General features: G+C 45.4%; 2 protein-coding genes across 6 annotated transcripts in view; one reads left to right on the forward strand and one right to left on the reverse strand.

Annotated features, from left to right (window-relative positions):
• Positions 1-17,384, reverse strand: part of TKFC (triokinase and FMN cyclase) — a 30,317-nt gene that overhangs the window by 10,818 nt on the left and 2,115 nt on the right. For 4 of the 5 annotated variants that reach the window (XM_083165753.1, XM_083165754.1, XM_083165752.1 and 1 more), the window contains 6 exons: positions 15,395-15,433; positions 14,936-15,125; positions 14,709-14,819; positions 13,268-13,449; positions 4,769-4,847; positions 2,137-2,226 (listed from right to left, as the gene is read on the reverse strand). In XM_083165753.1, coding sequence (XP_083021879.1) covers positions 2,137-2,226; positions 4,769-4,847; positions 13,268-13,449; positions 14,709-14,819; positions 14,936-15,125; positions 15,395-15,400 — 658 coding nt within the window. In that variant the 5' untranslated portion in view covers positions 15,401-15,433. The remainder of the gene's footprint in view (positions 1-2,136; positions 2,227-4,768; positions 4,848-13,267; positions 13,450-14,708; positions 14,820-14,935; positions 15,126-15,394; positions 15,434-17,384) is intronic. The other variant, XM_083165755.1, reaches the window with a different exon arrangement.
• Positions 6,253-7,942, forward strand: LOC146045940 (uncharacterized). Its single transcript, XM_083165091.1, has 3 exons — positions 6,253-6,857; positions 7,710-7,880; positions 7,925-7,942. Exons 1-3 carry the CDS (start codon positions 6,441-6,443, stop codon positions 7,940-7,942), a joined length of 606 nt encoding a protein of 201 aa, XP_083021217.1. The 5' UTR covers positions 6,253-6,440.

Raw genomic sequence — 17,384 nt, forward strand, 5'->3', positions numbered from 1 at the left:
ACCCACCGCAATGCCTATTACACAATATGTGACACTCCGTAATGCCCATTACACATGGGACACAAACCGTAACGCCACTTAAATGTTACGCCACACACCGTAATGTCCCTTACACTATACACCGGACACCGTAATGCCCCTGACTCTGTGCCACACACCATAATGCCACTAGTTTTATATATGTGTGTGTGTATATAGTGTGTATATATATATATATATATATATATATATATATATATATATATATATATATATATATACATACATACATACATACATACATACATACATACATACACACAGGCATATATATATATATATATATATATATATATATATATATATATATGCAGTAATAAAGCAGCGTCACTCCTGGGGACCTGTAATAGTTTTTAGTGGTGATACAAAAACATAACAGCAGGTAACATGAACTACACTGCTTTATTACGCCTATTTATTAACCCATTGAAGGCACCCGGGGTATATATATCTATATATATATATATCTATATATACCCACACACTATAGATATACATATAACATCTCCATAATTAAAGCAAGTGAAGGGCGGGGGGACAGGCTGTAACACTTTTAACTTACTGTACATTGATTGTCCAAGTCACGGCACTGCACAGTGCACTAACGTACCGCACACCCCAAACCAACCCTCAGGACAGCTGCTGTGCTGCCTGCTAGGGAGTCGGGGACCAGGGAGGAGGACAGACGGAGCCCTGATCCATGGGAGGAGCTGCCCGCGGCGAGACAGCCCACCCGCGGCCATCTTGTTTTCTGGCAAAATGCCAGTTCGCCGCAGCTGACAGGTGCCCGCAGCCCACCAGCTGTCAGGCGCCCACCACAGCGCTGCTCCTCCAAGCCACCGCGGGGGCTGCCTCACGGTGGTTACGCCACTGCATGCGCCTATCATTAGGCCATCCATGCGCCTATCATTAGGCCATCCATGCGCCTATCATTAGGCCATCCATGCGCCTATCATTAGGCCATCCATGCGCCTATCATTAGGCCATCCATGCACCTATCATTAGGCCATCCATGCACCTATCATTAAACCACCTGTGCCTATCATTAGACCACCTGCGCCTATCATTAGGCCATCCATGCGCCTATCATTAGGCCATCCATGCGCCTATCATTAGGCCAGCCATGCGCCTATCATTAGGCCATCCATGCGCCTATCATTAGGCCACCTGCGCCTATCATTAGGCCATCCATGCGCCTATCATTAGGCCATCCATGCGCCTATCATTAGGCCATCCATGCGCCTATCATTAGACCATACATGCGCCTATCATTAGACCACCTGCGCCTATCATTAGGCTACCTGCGCCTATCATTAGGCCATCCATGCGCCTATCATTAGGCCATCCATGCGCCTATCATTAGACCACCTGCGCCTATCATTAGGCCATCCATGCGCCTATCATTAGGCCATCCATGCGCCTATCATTAGGCCATCCATGCGCCTATCATTAGACCATACATGCGCCTATCATTAGACCACCTGCGCCTATCATTAGGCCATCCATGCGCCTATCATTAGGCCATCCATGCGCCTATCATTAGACCACCTGCGCCTATCATTAGGCCATCCATGCGCCTATCATTAGGCCATCCATGCGCCTATCATTAGGCCATCCATGCGCCTATCATTAGACCATACATGCGCCTATCATTAGGCTACCTGCGCCTATCATTAGGCCATCCATGCGCCTATCATTAGGCCATCCATGCGCCTATCATTAGGCCATCCATGCGCCTATCATTAGGCCATCCATGCGCCTATCATTAGGCCATCCATGCGCCTATCATTAGGCCATCCATGCGCCTATCATTAGGCCATCCATGCGCCTACTGATAAAATTGGAAAATCTGCAGAGCGTTGCATTCCAAAAGACGTTTTTTATTTTTTTTCAGTTTAACTGCGGCTCAGCTAATAACAGTCACTGAGTATAGATAGCTACGGCTAAAACACACTCTCCAACAAGTCCTTACCGTTCTTGTTCTTCAACATTAAAAAAAAAAACCAACGGCAGTAAAATGGGATTTACAATCAGTTTATTTATTGGGAGCTTTGCTATAAGAAATGAAAGCGCTACTTATAGTTTATGTCTTCTCACCTAGTCCCAGCTCTAGTTCGTCAGCGGCGAGTTGAAAGGTGGGTCCAGAGCCGGGCACACTGCATGGTGAGAGACTAACGCCTAGGGTCCCTGTAGAAGAGCAGAGGTGTGTGACTCAATAGCCCCCTATATAGTGGCACTTCAATAAGAATGACAAAGTGGCAACATAAATTTGGGTTATTGAAAACATCTTGTAGTTGTATCTTTACTGCTAGAATAAATGCGTACTGTAAAACTAATCAGTCATTTACTTGTTATTTCCATTGCTATACAGCAGTGAATGCACATGCAATGGAATGTCATAGATAGTCTAGAACAGTGAGCGCATATATTGAGTAGAAAAAAATATGAAAGTCTAAAGGTGGCCATACACACGCAGATTTATCTGCAGATCTGTCTGGTTGGAACAAATACCTGGTTATGGATGAGAGCACATGACCGTTCACCATTTGCTTGGAAATGCTGGAAAACTGACAAACGGTCACTCATCCATAACCATGTTTTTGTTCCAACCAGCCAGATCTGCAGATAAATCTTACTAGTGTATGGGCACCTTTACACGGACAGTGTACCTTGAGGCGCCCACACACATATGCGATTTGGGCCAATTTCAACCGATTCCGATGGATCGGCCAAGAAATAGGTTGAAATTGGCCCAAATTGCATGTGTTTGACATCCCATCCGATGGGCGGTACCGCGTGCATCGGAGTCGGACGTCTGACTTGCCTGCACGTCCAACCTCCGACTCGGTCCCGCTCCCGGCAGCAGGGAACACATCACATGTAGAAGGACAACATACAATGCATGGCATTTGGTCCTGCCACCTGGGAAGGTCACGGGTGGCCATATACTGCTGCTACTTCTCTGTAGTGTATGGCCACCTTAAGACCACCAAGTTAAATATTGTATAATTCATATATAAATCTTTATTGTCCCTGATTGAAGTTGCATAGAATCTCTATAAACGTTAAACTTGACACATTAGTGTTATCTACAATGAATATTGGAGAAGTGAGAAAGAAAATAATTAGGTGGTAGAAATAAAGTACCAGCCAATCAGCTACTGTAATTTTTCAAACACAGGGGGAGATGTTTCAAGCCTTGGAGAGATTAATATCCCTTTTGCACTGCAATCCTGAGTCCAGCCAGGGTCCCTAAACACGGGTTTTAAGACATGTCACAGTGACTTGAAACCCGTTCACATTGCAAACTAGATCAGGGTATTGCTGAGGCTTCTCTTGAGCCAGTGCATGGAAATTGCATAATCTCCAAGCGTCGGTGAGCCAGCTCTCCATAGGACTTGAAAAGGACCCAAGTCGAATGATCTGGGTTACCAGTTCATACTGCCCTGTAACCAGAGTCCTTACCAGACCAACTCGGATAGCTACAGATATAGCAGCTCGCAATAGAGTTGCTACTAGCTATCGAATCGCCAACCACCAGCCACCGGAAGGAGATGATCGCACGCCCTGTTCTGACGGAGCTCTCTGCTGCTCCCGTAGCTCCCCGTACTCCCCCCTAACCCTGCCCGTCTCCCTGAAGTGGAGACGGGGAAGGATTACACTCCCCGCCACCGAGTGACTGGGATGCCCGAGCGTGTGAGATGCCTGCACGTCCCTGTCAGATGGAACGTCTCTCCGCTGGCGATATCCAGCTAAGGGAATCTGTACCTGTGTTGGGTTTCTGAGTCACTGAACCATGGTTAATTCTTTCACACATAGTATCACAGACAATAACTGGAATTTTGCAACAGTGTGAAAGAGGTATCACTGGAGAGAGATACAGTTCTAACCAATCAGGCTGAACGCCAAAAATGTACAGTTAAGAGTGGACTGGTTGGTACTTTATCTCTCTCCAAGATACATCTCCTCCTAAATGTGTTTATAAATAAGGCTATGTTTTCCGACAGATATTACAACCTATCCCAGTTAATTTATTTGGGAATATGGGATGACTTACTTTATATAGCCTCCATTAGAACAAAAAACGCTTTCTCACTTCTGAATGCTTCTGTTTTAACAAATATTTGCTTCAGATAATACTTAGGCCCGAATGAACATCCTAGTCATTAGTATAATAATAATAATAATAATAATAATAATAATAATAACAAAACAAGCAAACAAACACCTAACCACAATGTCTGTAATATTTGGTGAATGAAGGACTAATATCTTATGCTAATTAATAATATAATCACTATTCCAGTGTGGGACTACTGTAGTTCATTTAACTTTAGCCAATTGCTGGTCTAGCACTACAAGCTATATCCATTATATAAGCTGCAGTGCCACCTTGTGACAGATAAAGGTTACAGCATGTTTAAATATCGGTTACAAACAGAGCAAAACGGTTACAGTAAAGCATGGGTCCTCAAACTGCGGCCCTCCAGATGTTGTGAAACTAAAAATCCCAGCATGCCTTGCCACAGTTTTAACACTCCCTTATAGCAAAACTGTGGCAAGGCCTGCTGGGATTTCTAGTTTCACAACATCTGGAGAGCCGCAGTTTGAGGACCCATGCAAGTAAAGCAACTGCTTCAATTTATACAACATACAGATTTGATTTCACAATCATTGATGTCCCAACAGAGTCAACATGACAGCTTGAACAAATATATTATTGTCTCACCAATTCCAGCAGCAGCTGATTTCACAACTGAGACAATTTCTTGCAAATTTTTTCCTTCCTGTGCTAGAGCTCCGGCTATCTGTGATGGCAAGCATGGAGAAAAGTAAAACTGCTAAACATGCATGCTGTAATAATAATTATTTATTTATGAATGAATCACAAGCATGGTCTTAAAGAGACACAACAGAATAACACAGAGTCATTTGATGATTAAAATACGCTAAAAGAATGCGACGACAGGCTACTTCTACATACTGTACATAATACTGTTAACTGTGGTTATAATGTCAGCATTGATCAGGCTGACACTGATGAAATGTTGACAAAACGGCATGTCATAGAGTTTAGCGGTCACGTACCTGGTAGCGGTTCTGGAAATGCAGCAGTGTCTTCTGGGTCTAGCGGTTCGCTGAGCCAGCGGCAAGGAGTTACAATAATCCCTGACACTAATGCTGGGTACACACCAGGACGACTAGGGCACGATTCTGTCAATTTAGATCCAATTCCGACCGGTTGTATGCAGATTGTGTGTATTATCGTGTGTTTTTGCCATTTATTTGATCCGATTCCGATCCAATGCGCGTTCACGCCGCTCGTTTGGTCGCATCTTTGGTCCTACGTGCTGCAGGTAGGATCCGTCAATCCCAGGCCGACCGACCGTCAATCGTATGCAGATCGTGAGTGTTTTTTGCCGCCTCCGTCGTCCGTCCGTCGGTGCGTCCGTCGTTTGATCCAGCCTATTTGAGTGGCATTTCCTAAACACTCCCCCGGCGCCATGTTTTTCCACATAGCAAACAGCGCTGGCGCAGCAGTTGGACTCTCCTTCTTGTCTCATCTCCCAGAACAACAACCTGGTATGTTTGCACTCCCAATGCTCTTCTATGCATGCCCACTGTTGCCACCAATGTATATAGTGTGTATAAAGCACTGGTTTGGCAACCGTGCACCCGACCATGTCACTTTTGTTTTTTTGGGTGGGCCCCATCTGTGTGTGTATACATATAACCAATGTCCACCATTGCAGTATTCCAAGCACTCCTCTCTGCTAGGCCCCATTCACCTGTGTGTGTGTGTGTGTGTGTGTGTGTGTGTGTGTGTGTGTTTGTGTATATATAGATATATATACATAAACCATTGTCCACCATTGCAGTATTCCATGCACTCCTCTCTGCTAGGCCCCATTCACCTGTGTGTGTGTGTGTTTGTGTATATATAGATATATATACATAAACCATTGTCCACCATTGCAGTATTCCATGCACTCCTCTCTGCTAGGCCCCATTCACCTGTGTGCGTGTGTTTGTGTATATATAGATATATATACATAAACCATTGTCCACCATTGCAGTATTCCATGCACTCCTCTCTGCTAGGCCCCATTCACCTGTGTGTGTGTGTGTTTGTGTATATATAGATATATATACATAAACCATTGTCCACCATTGCAGTATTCCATGCACTCCTCTCTGCTAGGCCCCATTCACCTGTGTGTGTGAATAGCAATCTGCACAATAAAATGTATAGTGGTTTTCATAAAAGTTTATTAACATTTTAAATACTTAAAACATAAGAACTAGGTAAACTGGTAACTATAACTATAAAAATTTAAATATGAAACAAAACATGGGTATAACTATAACAACTAAAATGGTTTTATCTTTTTACAGTCCCAATGTCCAACGCAAAGGAACAAGAGTTTCTTGAAGGGTTTATTGAAAAATATCGTGCACACGAATGCCTGTGGCGAACTAAATCCAAGGAGTATTCAAACAAAATGAAAAGAAACCAAGCCTTGGAGGAGTTGGCACGCTACAGTCTTCCATTTCACCCAGAGGCCAATGTTGAATGGGTGAGGAAACGCATCCAGAATATGCGCACGGTGTTCTTAAAGGAACACAAGAAGATGGAGGCTGCAAAGAAGTCTGGTGCTGGAGTCGACGAGATGTATCAAACATCGCTCTGGTACTATGACCGGTTGACATTCACCCTCAGCCAGGAGTCGATGAGGACAGGAGTAGTCCTTATGGTAGAACATGAAAACCAAGAAGTCACGGCGCAGGAGGAGGAGGAGAATTCGCAGTCTGCATCGGTGAGTCTATTTTTTTGGCTATCTAATTGATTCCTCCTGCCAATCCACAGCGCCCTCCCCATTAAAGTAGGCCATGTACTCTTCCCTCACCTGTTTGGCTCGTGCACTCCCTGTGTAGTGTTGTGTTGGGGTTTGCAAGGAGGATATCTGCACTACCTCCTCTGGCAGTTCTTGGTCTTCTTGGAGTGCTGTGCCTGTAGCCCTTTGCTGTGTGGCTTTTCTGCGGAGCAAATTGTGCAGGACACAGCACGCCGTGACAACCCAGTCAATTTTGTCCACCCTCAGGTTAATGGCAGTGTGGAAAATGCGAAACCGGCTTGCCAGGATGCCAAAAGCATTTTCCACAACACGCCGTGCCCTGGATAGCCTGTAGTTAAAGATCCTTTTGTCATGGTTCAACCCCCTTTGCGCATATGGCTTCATGACATGCTCGTGCAGGCCAAAAGCCTCGTCAGCCACAAAAACAAAGTTAAGCCCCTGTTTAGTTTCCTGGACAGACGGCAAGTGAAGGGTGTTCGCTATGAGCCTTTCGTAGAACTTTGTGTCCTTGAAAGTGCCACCATCCGATGCACGGCCATTCCTTCCTACATCCAGGAAGATAAACTCATAGTTCGCATTAACAACAGCCATTAGTACAATGCTAAAATAGCCCTTGTAATTAAAATAGTAGGAACCACTATTGATAGGCTGGGCTATGCGGACATGTTTGCCATCAATGGCTCCACCGCAATTTGGGAAGTTCCATCGCTGTTCAAACTCCTCTGCGATGACTTTCCATTCATTCACGCTGGTAGGGAACTGAAATTAGAAGTAAATAGAATTGATTAGTAAACATGTTCAATTTTTTTACAGCTTGGTGACTACCCACCTGCAACCCCAGACCTATCTGTCCTATCTGAGAATGCATGCACATCGAACGAAGTTCCTACTCCGGCACGCACTCCGCCACCCACCCTGGAACCCACTCCACCACTCCCCCGTGCCAAAAAAATGCGTGGCAAAGGAAAAAAAGGAGAAGCAGCGGCACATGAAGAATTTATGATGCGGGCACATCAAGTCCTGCAAAGAAACCCCGACAAACATGACAACTACTTCACTTATGTGGCAGAGTGTGTTCGCAACATGGCTCCTGACCAGCAACTTACTTTTGAAAAGTTATGCATGGAGTTGGTGTATAATGGCAGTTTAGGGTATCTCAACAGTGGCACTAAAATAGTTGGCATTGGTAGTGCACCAGACACACCACTGTCATTAGAATCACCAGTGCCTACTCCGCCTGCCACCGTAGCAGGCCAGTCGAGCACAATTCCAACACATACCCAGTCAACACCTACACAGCCTTCTCAACCCCCCCAGTACCGTCAATTCTACAGTTCTTTACTGATAGAAGATCCAGAGTGTCCTGTTTTTGAGGATCTGTCTTAAAAAATAGGCTACTTTATCATTTACCATCGACATGGTCTCAGCTGCAGGTATGTGATGGCCACTGCTCACATGGCGTATGGCGCACATCAATGGGGCCGGGACCATTGCATCTGCGCCATGCGCCATGTGGGCCGCAGCCTTTACATATCTGCAGCAGACATCCTCTGCCACACAAGGGCCACAGTGTGTATTTTTGTTTATTTATATGCTGCTACCTGTACCTGCATTACCAGAGGGAGAACAGGATTCTCCTCAATCTGGATAGCAAACTCCATTTATTGCCCTTTTTTCTTTGCCAATAGTATGGGGTACTGTGCGGCAGACATGGTCTCAGCTGCAGGTATGTGATGGCCACTGCTCACATGGCGTATGGCGCACATCAATGGGGCCGGGACCATTGCATCTGCGCCATGCGCCATGTGGGCCGCAGCCTTTACATATCTGCAGCAGACATCCTCTGCCGCACAGTACCTTATCCCTACTGTTGTAAGGGCATGTTCCAGAAGTTACCAGAGTGTGTTTTTTTTGTTTATTTATATGCTGCTACCTGTACCTGCATTACCAGAGGGAGAACAGGATTCTCCTCAATCTGGATAGCAAACTCCATTTATTGCCCTTTTTTCTTTGCCAATAGTATGGGGTACTGTGCGGCAGACATGGTCTCAGCTGCAGGTATGTGATGGCCACTGCTCACATGGCGTATGGCGCACATCAATGGGGCCGGGACCATTGCATCTGCGCCATGCGCCATGTGGGCCGCAGCCTTTACATATCTGCAGCAGACATCCTCTGCCGCACAGTACCTTATCCCTACTGTTGTAAGGGCATGTTCCAGAAGTTACCAGAGTGTGTTTTTTTTGTTTATTTATATGCTGCTACCTGTACCTGCATTACCAGAGGGAGAACAGGATTCTCCTCAATCTGGATAGCAAACTCCATTTATTGCCCTTTTTTCTTTGCCAATAGTATGGGGTACTGTGCGGCAGACATGGTCTCAGCTGCAGGTATGTGATGGCCACTGCTCACATGGCGTATGGCGCACATCAATGGGGCCGGGACCATTGCATCTGCGCCATGCGCCATGTGGGCCGCAGCCTTTACTTATCTGCGGCAGACATCCTCTGCCACACAGTAGCCCGTACTTATTGGGAAAGTTTAAACTGGGTCATACATACTTAAATCTTTATATATAGTGTGTGTTTTTGTACAATATCTTTTATATATGGTATTATAATATATTTGTGTTGACACAATCTATTTACTATTTTACATGTTTTAACCATGAAAGGCCTAAAAAACCTGTTTCTGTCCTAGGCCTAAATTATAAATAAAAATATTTTGTTTGCACAATAAAGTGTACAGTGTATATTTCATCCTTACCTTGCAATACTGGTACTGCAGCACCTTCACAATGGCTTTGCAGGTCTCCGGGATGATGAGGCCCAAAGCTTGCGGGGAGATGAGGGATCCAAACTTTAGGTCAGCAAGAGACCGTCCTGTCGCCAGAAACCTCAGGGTCACCACCAGCCGTTCCTCAGCAGGGATAGCCATGCGATACTTGGTATCCTGCTTCTCGATGTGGGGAGTCACCAGACGCAGCAATTCCTGGAATGTGGCATCATCCATCCTCAAGAAGTTACGAAAATCGTCTGGGTTATTCTCCCTGATGTCCCTGAGCAGTGGCATGTGCGAACGAGTCTGACGCTGAAGTAGCCACTGCTTTGTCCAGCATGATCTTTCTCTCCTGCGCTGGGCTCTCTGACGTCTGAGCTTCAACACTGCATAATAGAGCAGGTACTGTTGCTGGTGACTACCCATCACTGCATTCTCCATAGTGCAGGGTTAAAAGACACTTTGTAATGGCAGGCAAAACAAAGTAATGTGTAAATAGCTATGTCCAGCGTTCAGCAGGTATAAACCAAGCCTCACTAGTAACAAAGCAGAAATACACTGGTTTAAAATGGCTGCTGCTATTCCTATCCCCTCTGCTAGTCCAGCCCCTTCATTTAAATTTCAAAGGCCAATCGGACGACGGTCGCAGGTGTTCTTGCAAAAAAACAAAAACCAGCGATCCGACCGTCTTAACGACCATCGCGGGCGCATCGGGATCGGATCTAGATCGTTCCGCCAAAAAACCACAATTTTTGCTAATCGTTTGCTGGGGACTGCCTGGGAGCTCCCGGGAAGTCCAAGGGAAATCGTTCCATGGTCGTCTATCGGTCGTGAACGACGGTGGTCGTCCTGGTGTGTACCCTACATAACTCTAGGGTTAGGCACATCCCTGTACACTTTGTATTCTATAAAGTAACGTCGACATGTTTCATATTACATTTAAATAATAAAATTTTGAATGTCGACATGGTGACTGCATCCTGCATCAACCATTGGTCGTCAGGAAGTAGGCCGACACATGCATTAGGTCGACAATGGGAAGGTCGACTGTCAAAAGGTCGACACGGGTTATTCCCGGTTTTTTATCCTGAATGCCGAAAGAGTCGACACGGACACCGTCTAAGTGTACAACTGCGCTCGCCATGCTTTCGGCACACTTTTATTCTCCCACCACGCCATAGTGGGTGGAAGGGAATGAAATACCGCCTGTCGGCACATGTCGGCTAAAAAAATAAATAAATAAAAAAGAAGTGAAAAAATAATGTTGACCATTTAAATGTCGACCTTTCCATTGTCAACCTAATGACTGCGTCGACCTTCTGTCAATGTCAACCTTGGGTCTGTCAAACATTCTTAAGCTGGCCATACATCAGAAAGATCGATCTTAAGATCGATTGTGCTCATGATTGTGTACAATTTCCCTTGAAATTCCCGGCAGTCCTTGGTGGTTTTTGGACACACAATCTACACACAATCCATCTTACAATCAGTCATACAAACCATCTGCTGTATGATTGTGTACACAAGATGTGCACACAATCTGCATACAATCCATCATACAATCAGTCATACAATCCATCTGATGATGGATTGTATGATTTGTGTACACAAGATGTGCGCACAATCTGCATACAATCCATCTTACAATCAATTGAGATTGTATGATTGGGTACAATATCTTTCTGATGTATGGCCACCTTTAGTTGTCGACCTAGATATTGTAGAGCCAATGTAGAATACATCATTGCCAACTCCATAGATAAGGCTATGATAGAGGGAAGTGTCATCAAGTCCTCTGTCTACCACATTTTGGTGAGCGAAGCAGGAGAACTGCAGAGATGTTGCAGATGTAATACCACTCTCTAAAGGGGCATACACACGTAGAGATCTGTGCTAAGCAATTTTGCTGGTGTCAATATTTCCCATGGAGTGCACATACACACGCAGAGATTTGTGCTAAGCTATTTTGCTAAGCAATTTTGCTTAAGCAAAAAAAGGCCGGGTAGTTGTTCAGAATGAGAGATTGCGATAAGTATCTCTCATTCTGTACACAGAGAGATTTTCAGTCATTTGCTAAGCAATCTGACTAGATTGTGACTGCATGCACTGACTTAGGGCCTTATTCTGGTCGATGCGTAATTTTCCGAATTCTTTCGGATGGCGTTTTTTAGCTGTCTGCACATGCGTAGGCAACGCAATGCGCATGTGCCATGCACGGTCTCCGTACTCGTTCTCACTAATACCGTACAGAAATGTGCACCGCATTCACTCGGGAAATATGGGCGTAATATGGGCGTCATTCGGAACTACACAAGGGCGTAGTTTCAAAGTGGGCTAAACTGGGCGTAAATATGGGCGTACACGAGGGAGTGCACTAACTCTGGTAGGCGTGCTTTTGGACAGAACACCGACTGAAAACGAACCAACAGCCAGGAAATATGCGGTCTTCATAAGCAAGTATTACTTTGCCGACACCACTCGGTCATGCGCTAGGCATTCGGATCGCCCAATTAGTACGGCCGCACCTGAACCACTGTCAGCTGAACACAATACAATCCACTCCTCTACTCATTACTCATTAATTACACTCTTTTCATTGCTTCAATTGGAACCATTGCAGCGTAAATGGACCATTACAAAACACACAAATATATGCTGAAAGCACGGCTGCATTTTTTAGACACATTTACACTGCAAGCAATGGACAGAACTTGGTATCACTAATATAAATATACATGTCACTTTTACATTCAGCAATAACAGCACACATTTGGAATATTGCATTTGACGTGCAATTATGATATAATATGCATACATAAAACCTAGGTAAAGGGGTAACAATGAATGAATAGCACTTCACATGATGTAAGGGTTAATGTAAAGTGGTAGTAATGTGTTTAAGTATCTATTAGGAGTTAATTGATTCCAATTACAAACACTTTTTAATGAGGTTGCCTAATTGCATAAGTGTGTCATGTGACAGATTTATGAGTTCAGATAACAGTCGTGAGTTTTGCGTACATACACCGCATCGGTGCGTACGGGCAGCTTCCCGTTCGTTCTGACACTGTAAGACCATGCAGAATTTGTGTGTGGCCACCGCACACGCACGGTTTGGATGTAGTCCGTAAACACACCCTCTTCTTAAAGAGTGAGTCCGTCCGAATGCGGAGGACCTGTGGGCGTTTCTTCTTACGATGTCCGCACAGCGTGGCGTGCGGTCCGCTCCGAAAGATTTCGGAACGGACCGCACCAACCAGAATAACCTCCTTAGTTAGCAAGAAATATTTAATCTCTCAGAGCATACACACAGAGAGATCTGTGCTTACTTTCTAAGCAATCTAGTCAGATTGCTTAGAAAATAGCACAAATTTGCTCCGTGTGTACACCCCTTAAGGCTCAGGCGGGGGAGTGTTCACTTGACCATCAGGCGATTGGCTGAGGATGTGTCTTGCACTGGGAGTGGTTGAGCGCAGCAGTGTACAGGTAAAGAAGAACTCCATGGGCGAGCAGGGCACGGAAGGTGAAAGTTTTCATTTGCATTTATCTCAGATTTTATTATTATATCCTTTACTCCAACATGTGATACCTACCTTATGAATAAGGACGATGCCACATAAGCCGCGCCGTCCGGCCTTGCGAGGGGAGATGAAGGCGCAATCATCTGCAATCACTACCATCTCCACTTCCACCCCATCACTTCGGGCACGCTCGAGAGCCAAACCAAAATTAAGTCGGTCACCTGTGTAATTCTTCACTAACAACAGAACACCCGCTGTGCAGAAAGGAAGAGAGAGGGGGGCATTTAGATGGGAGTTCCAATTCAGATTGGATGTTGCGATGGGCAACCAATCAGATACTATCGATTACCTTCTAGAAGGTGCTAAATAAAAGAATACTACAAGCCTTAACGGGAGAGATTGGCTTAATCTGTAAAAGTAAAGTTATTTTGCTGGTTGTTCTCATCTTTCCCCAGCAGCTGCGGTTCCTATAGAGACGAGCAATGCTCTATTCTAGATAGAAGGGGCCAGGAACGCCAACCGTGAGGTCATGTTTGACGCAGTATTAAACACTTCACCTTACATAAGGTTTCTGACTACTAACCAGACACCCCCTGGAAATGAACTTTCTCTAGGGGCCTGATTCAGACCTGCTCACTAGGCACCAGATAATTGCTGCACCAGCGAACGCACACCCGCCCCTGTGATTGAATCCCCTCAGTAACATGTGAGTGGCTGTGTATGCTGACATGCGGACGCACGGAGGAAAAATCACTTGATAGTCACTCGTGTTTTTCATCCCTTCGTGGGATGGAGTTGGCCAAAATGAGAGCGGCCGCTGACGTCATGTGACGTCAGCCATCTGTCCCAAGCAGGCATTAACGACGCCTTTTTATGGCGTCTGCCCCATGTACGCCCCCTTCCCGTCCAGTAATGAGAATGTGAAACTCGGCGAAGGCATTCGCTCCAGGGGTTGGCACGTGTGTATATTCGTGCATGCGCAAACCCCAAACATCAGCCAGGGTAGAGACCTGAGCGATCAGGTCTGAATGATCCCCTCTCTTCCTATCCTATCTTACTCCTGGTATAGCCTTCCTCCGCGCCTATAGTGCAGAGTACATGAACTGGGGGTTGGTGTTTGCAGAAGCAGTAGGACGCTGCCTTGATACATTTGTATGTGTAACATAGAAAAAAAGATTGCAATTACAATTTCTATTGTGACGAAACTGGAATATAATCAACACCACAAAAGTCATAAATCTAGAACAAATAAAAAAAAGATACCAGAAAATTGATGATAGATTGGCTCAGGCACAGACGTATCAAACCTTCTAAAGAGGGAAGCGGGTACGTTACCCAACTACTGTACCCAATAAGCTTCTATCTATTTTATAGACTGTACTAGCTACATGACAGCTACAAGCTGATTGATAACGTTGGGCAACACATCCACATGTCCACTTTAGTAGGTTTGATACATCCCCCCCCCCCCGATACATCTCCCCCCCCCCCCCCCCAGAAGAGGTATCTGTACCTGCTCCTGCTTGTGCTACTGTCCTAATTGCAGCTACAATGCTTCCAACTGGAGGTGACGTGAAGACCGGCCCAGCAATGACCCCAGTGAGCATTCCATGACCTACGTAACCTGTAAAATGGGAATAAGGGGTTAATTGTTGTTGTTGTTTTTTTAAGAACTGGAAGAATAGAAGTAGAACATTGTCTGTCTCTTGGCAAGTACATGTATTATTATACAACCATTACCTGCATGTGCTGGCTCATGTCCTGAGCCTCCTCCAGAGAGCAGTGCCACACGCCCCTTTATGCGGTCCAGATCTGCACGTAGCACGACACGGTGACCCTGCAATACACGGAGCCCTGGGGAGCAACATGTGATGCCGTGTAGAACGTCATCCACACAGCCAGGGATAGAGTTCAGGAGCTTCTTACTGACCTATAGGCAGAAAGTGACACAGGAGTCTGCACAGGACAGGAAAGGCAATCCAAAGGGCAGAGAACTGGATGGCAAAGAGAGATAGATAGATAGATAGATAGATAGATAGATAGATAGATAGATAGATAGATAGATAGATAAAAGGACACATTACTGAGGATGGCGGATTGTAGCAGGCATCATAATCAATAGCAGAAAGCAAGAGGTACAGGGGTCATGTATAAACGTAAGTAATAGGTAAATATAGGGCATGCTTATAGGTTACACACCTCCATCTTGTAGTCTTCTCTAGGCAGCACGAATGTATCCTGGGAGAATAAACAGACAGCACAGTGTTATATAATATATGAACTTATTAAGGCTTCACGAGGAGACAGTGGGGCTGATTCGGAGTTGGATGCTGCAGGCATTGCTACTTTATGCCAATACCACTACAAGCCTCTCCCTGGGGTACAGCCATGTGCAAGGACTGAGACACCCACTCAGAGTGTCTGTTTGGTACTTCTGCAGAGGCCACACCATCAGTCGTACCACCTAAATCTGCACCAGCCACAGTGGCAAACTAAGAGGGGGTTTCCAAATGTAACCCAAAAATCTTCCACTCTGCAGGGCATTGGAGTAAGTACAGGAGTCTGGGGGAGCGGTAACAGCCCTGAAAATTGGTCTTTTTATACATTGGATACTGTATGGAATACAGTATTGATATTTAACAGTACAGATGGTCTATAGTATAGGCTGTTTCAAACATTTAAATATGATAAGTGGTCAGGAAAAGGTTAAATAATGATAATAAAAATAAATACACAAGTATAATAGAACCAGTACTGCACTTTCTAAGCACACAATCTCGCACTTCATGGTAAGGCACCTGTCTCTTCCTCCTGGCAGCTGCTCTCTGGTCCATTGCGGTGTTTGAGTGCTCAGATCCACACATACAGTAAATGTGGTAGAATAAGCTGGTATACTGGGCATGTGCTGCCGCTCTGCTCTGTCCCTTACACTGCATTATGTGGTGGCAGCTCTAGTGATCATATTATATACCAGTGCTATTGTTCTTATAATTTAAGGCACTTGCCAAGAGGAGGGGGGTTTCCAGAACCCCTCCCCCCCCCTGCATTTGCCTATGCGATGATCTTTCATCGGAGCATGGCCTCCAATCTGAGCGATCATGTGTAGATGGGATGTTGCTATCGCCAACCAATTAGAATCTACTTTTATTTATTTAGCACCTTCTAGAACAGGGCTGGGCAATAGCGGCCCTCCAGCTGTTGATGTACAACACATCCCAGGATGCTTTGCATTAGTTTTGCTATGTGGCCATGCTGAAACTGATGCAAGGCATGCTGGTATGTGTAGTTCATCAACATCTGGAGGGCCGCTATTGCCCAGCCCTGCTCTAGAAGATAATAGATAGGATCTGATTGGTTGCCCATAGCAACATCCCATGTGAAATAGAAGTCCCATCTTAGAAAATGTCCCCCTATGAATAGCCACCTCTCTGTCACTGTCCAGGTGCCCCATACATTTTGCAAGACATTTCTGAGATGAAAGAGCAGCGTAATAGTAAGAAATAAAAGACATTGTTTCCCCAGCACACTGTAAGAGACCAGTAACCAGATTTAAATACTACGTGGCAATAGAATTCAGAGAACTAAGTTACATATAAATGTATAAGCCCCAAAGCCGTCATTAAGGCTTCTCTGTGTATTGGGGGTCCCTATATAGGTGTGGGGTGTAGCACCCCCAAAAATTCAGCATAAGCCAGAAAGCCCAGAGCAGCACACCAGTGGGAAAACTAAAGTGTTATTAAATATAAGTGATAGGGAGCCAGAGATATATACAAAAAGTGATACACAAATAAGGAATTTAATAAATATATTAAAGAAATAAAGTTAGTAAAGAGAATAGTAGGTGTTATAAAGACACCGGAGGGTCTCGGGGCGCGCGGGCCACAGGGACCGGAGGGTCTCGGGGCGCGCGGGCCACAGGGACCGGAGGGTCTCGGGGCGCGCGGGCCACAGGGACCGGAGGGTCTCGGGGCGCGCGGGCCACAGGGACCGGAGGGTCTCGGGGCGCGCGGGCCACAGGGACCGGAGGGTCTCAGCATAGATGCAAAATTACAGGATTGTCTTAACACAGAAGCACTGCCATAGGTAGCTTCAAATAAAGGCAATAAAGGTAGAAGCAGATGAGTTTGAAAAAACTCAGGAGCCCGAGGTGTGCTCCCTACCACCAGTGCTGTGCCTAAACACGTGCAAA

This window comes from Crinia signifera, chromosome 11 (genome assembly GCF_055691185.1).
Source record: "Crinia signifera chromosome 11, ASM5569118v1, whole genome shotgun sequence".
NCBI classification, from domain to species: domain Eukaryota; kingdom Metazoa; phylum Chordata; class Amphibia; order Anura; family Myobatrachidae; genus Crinia; species Crinia signifera.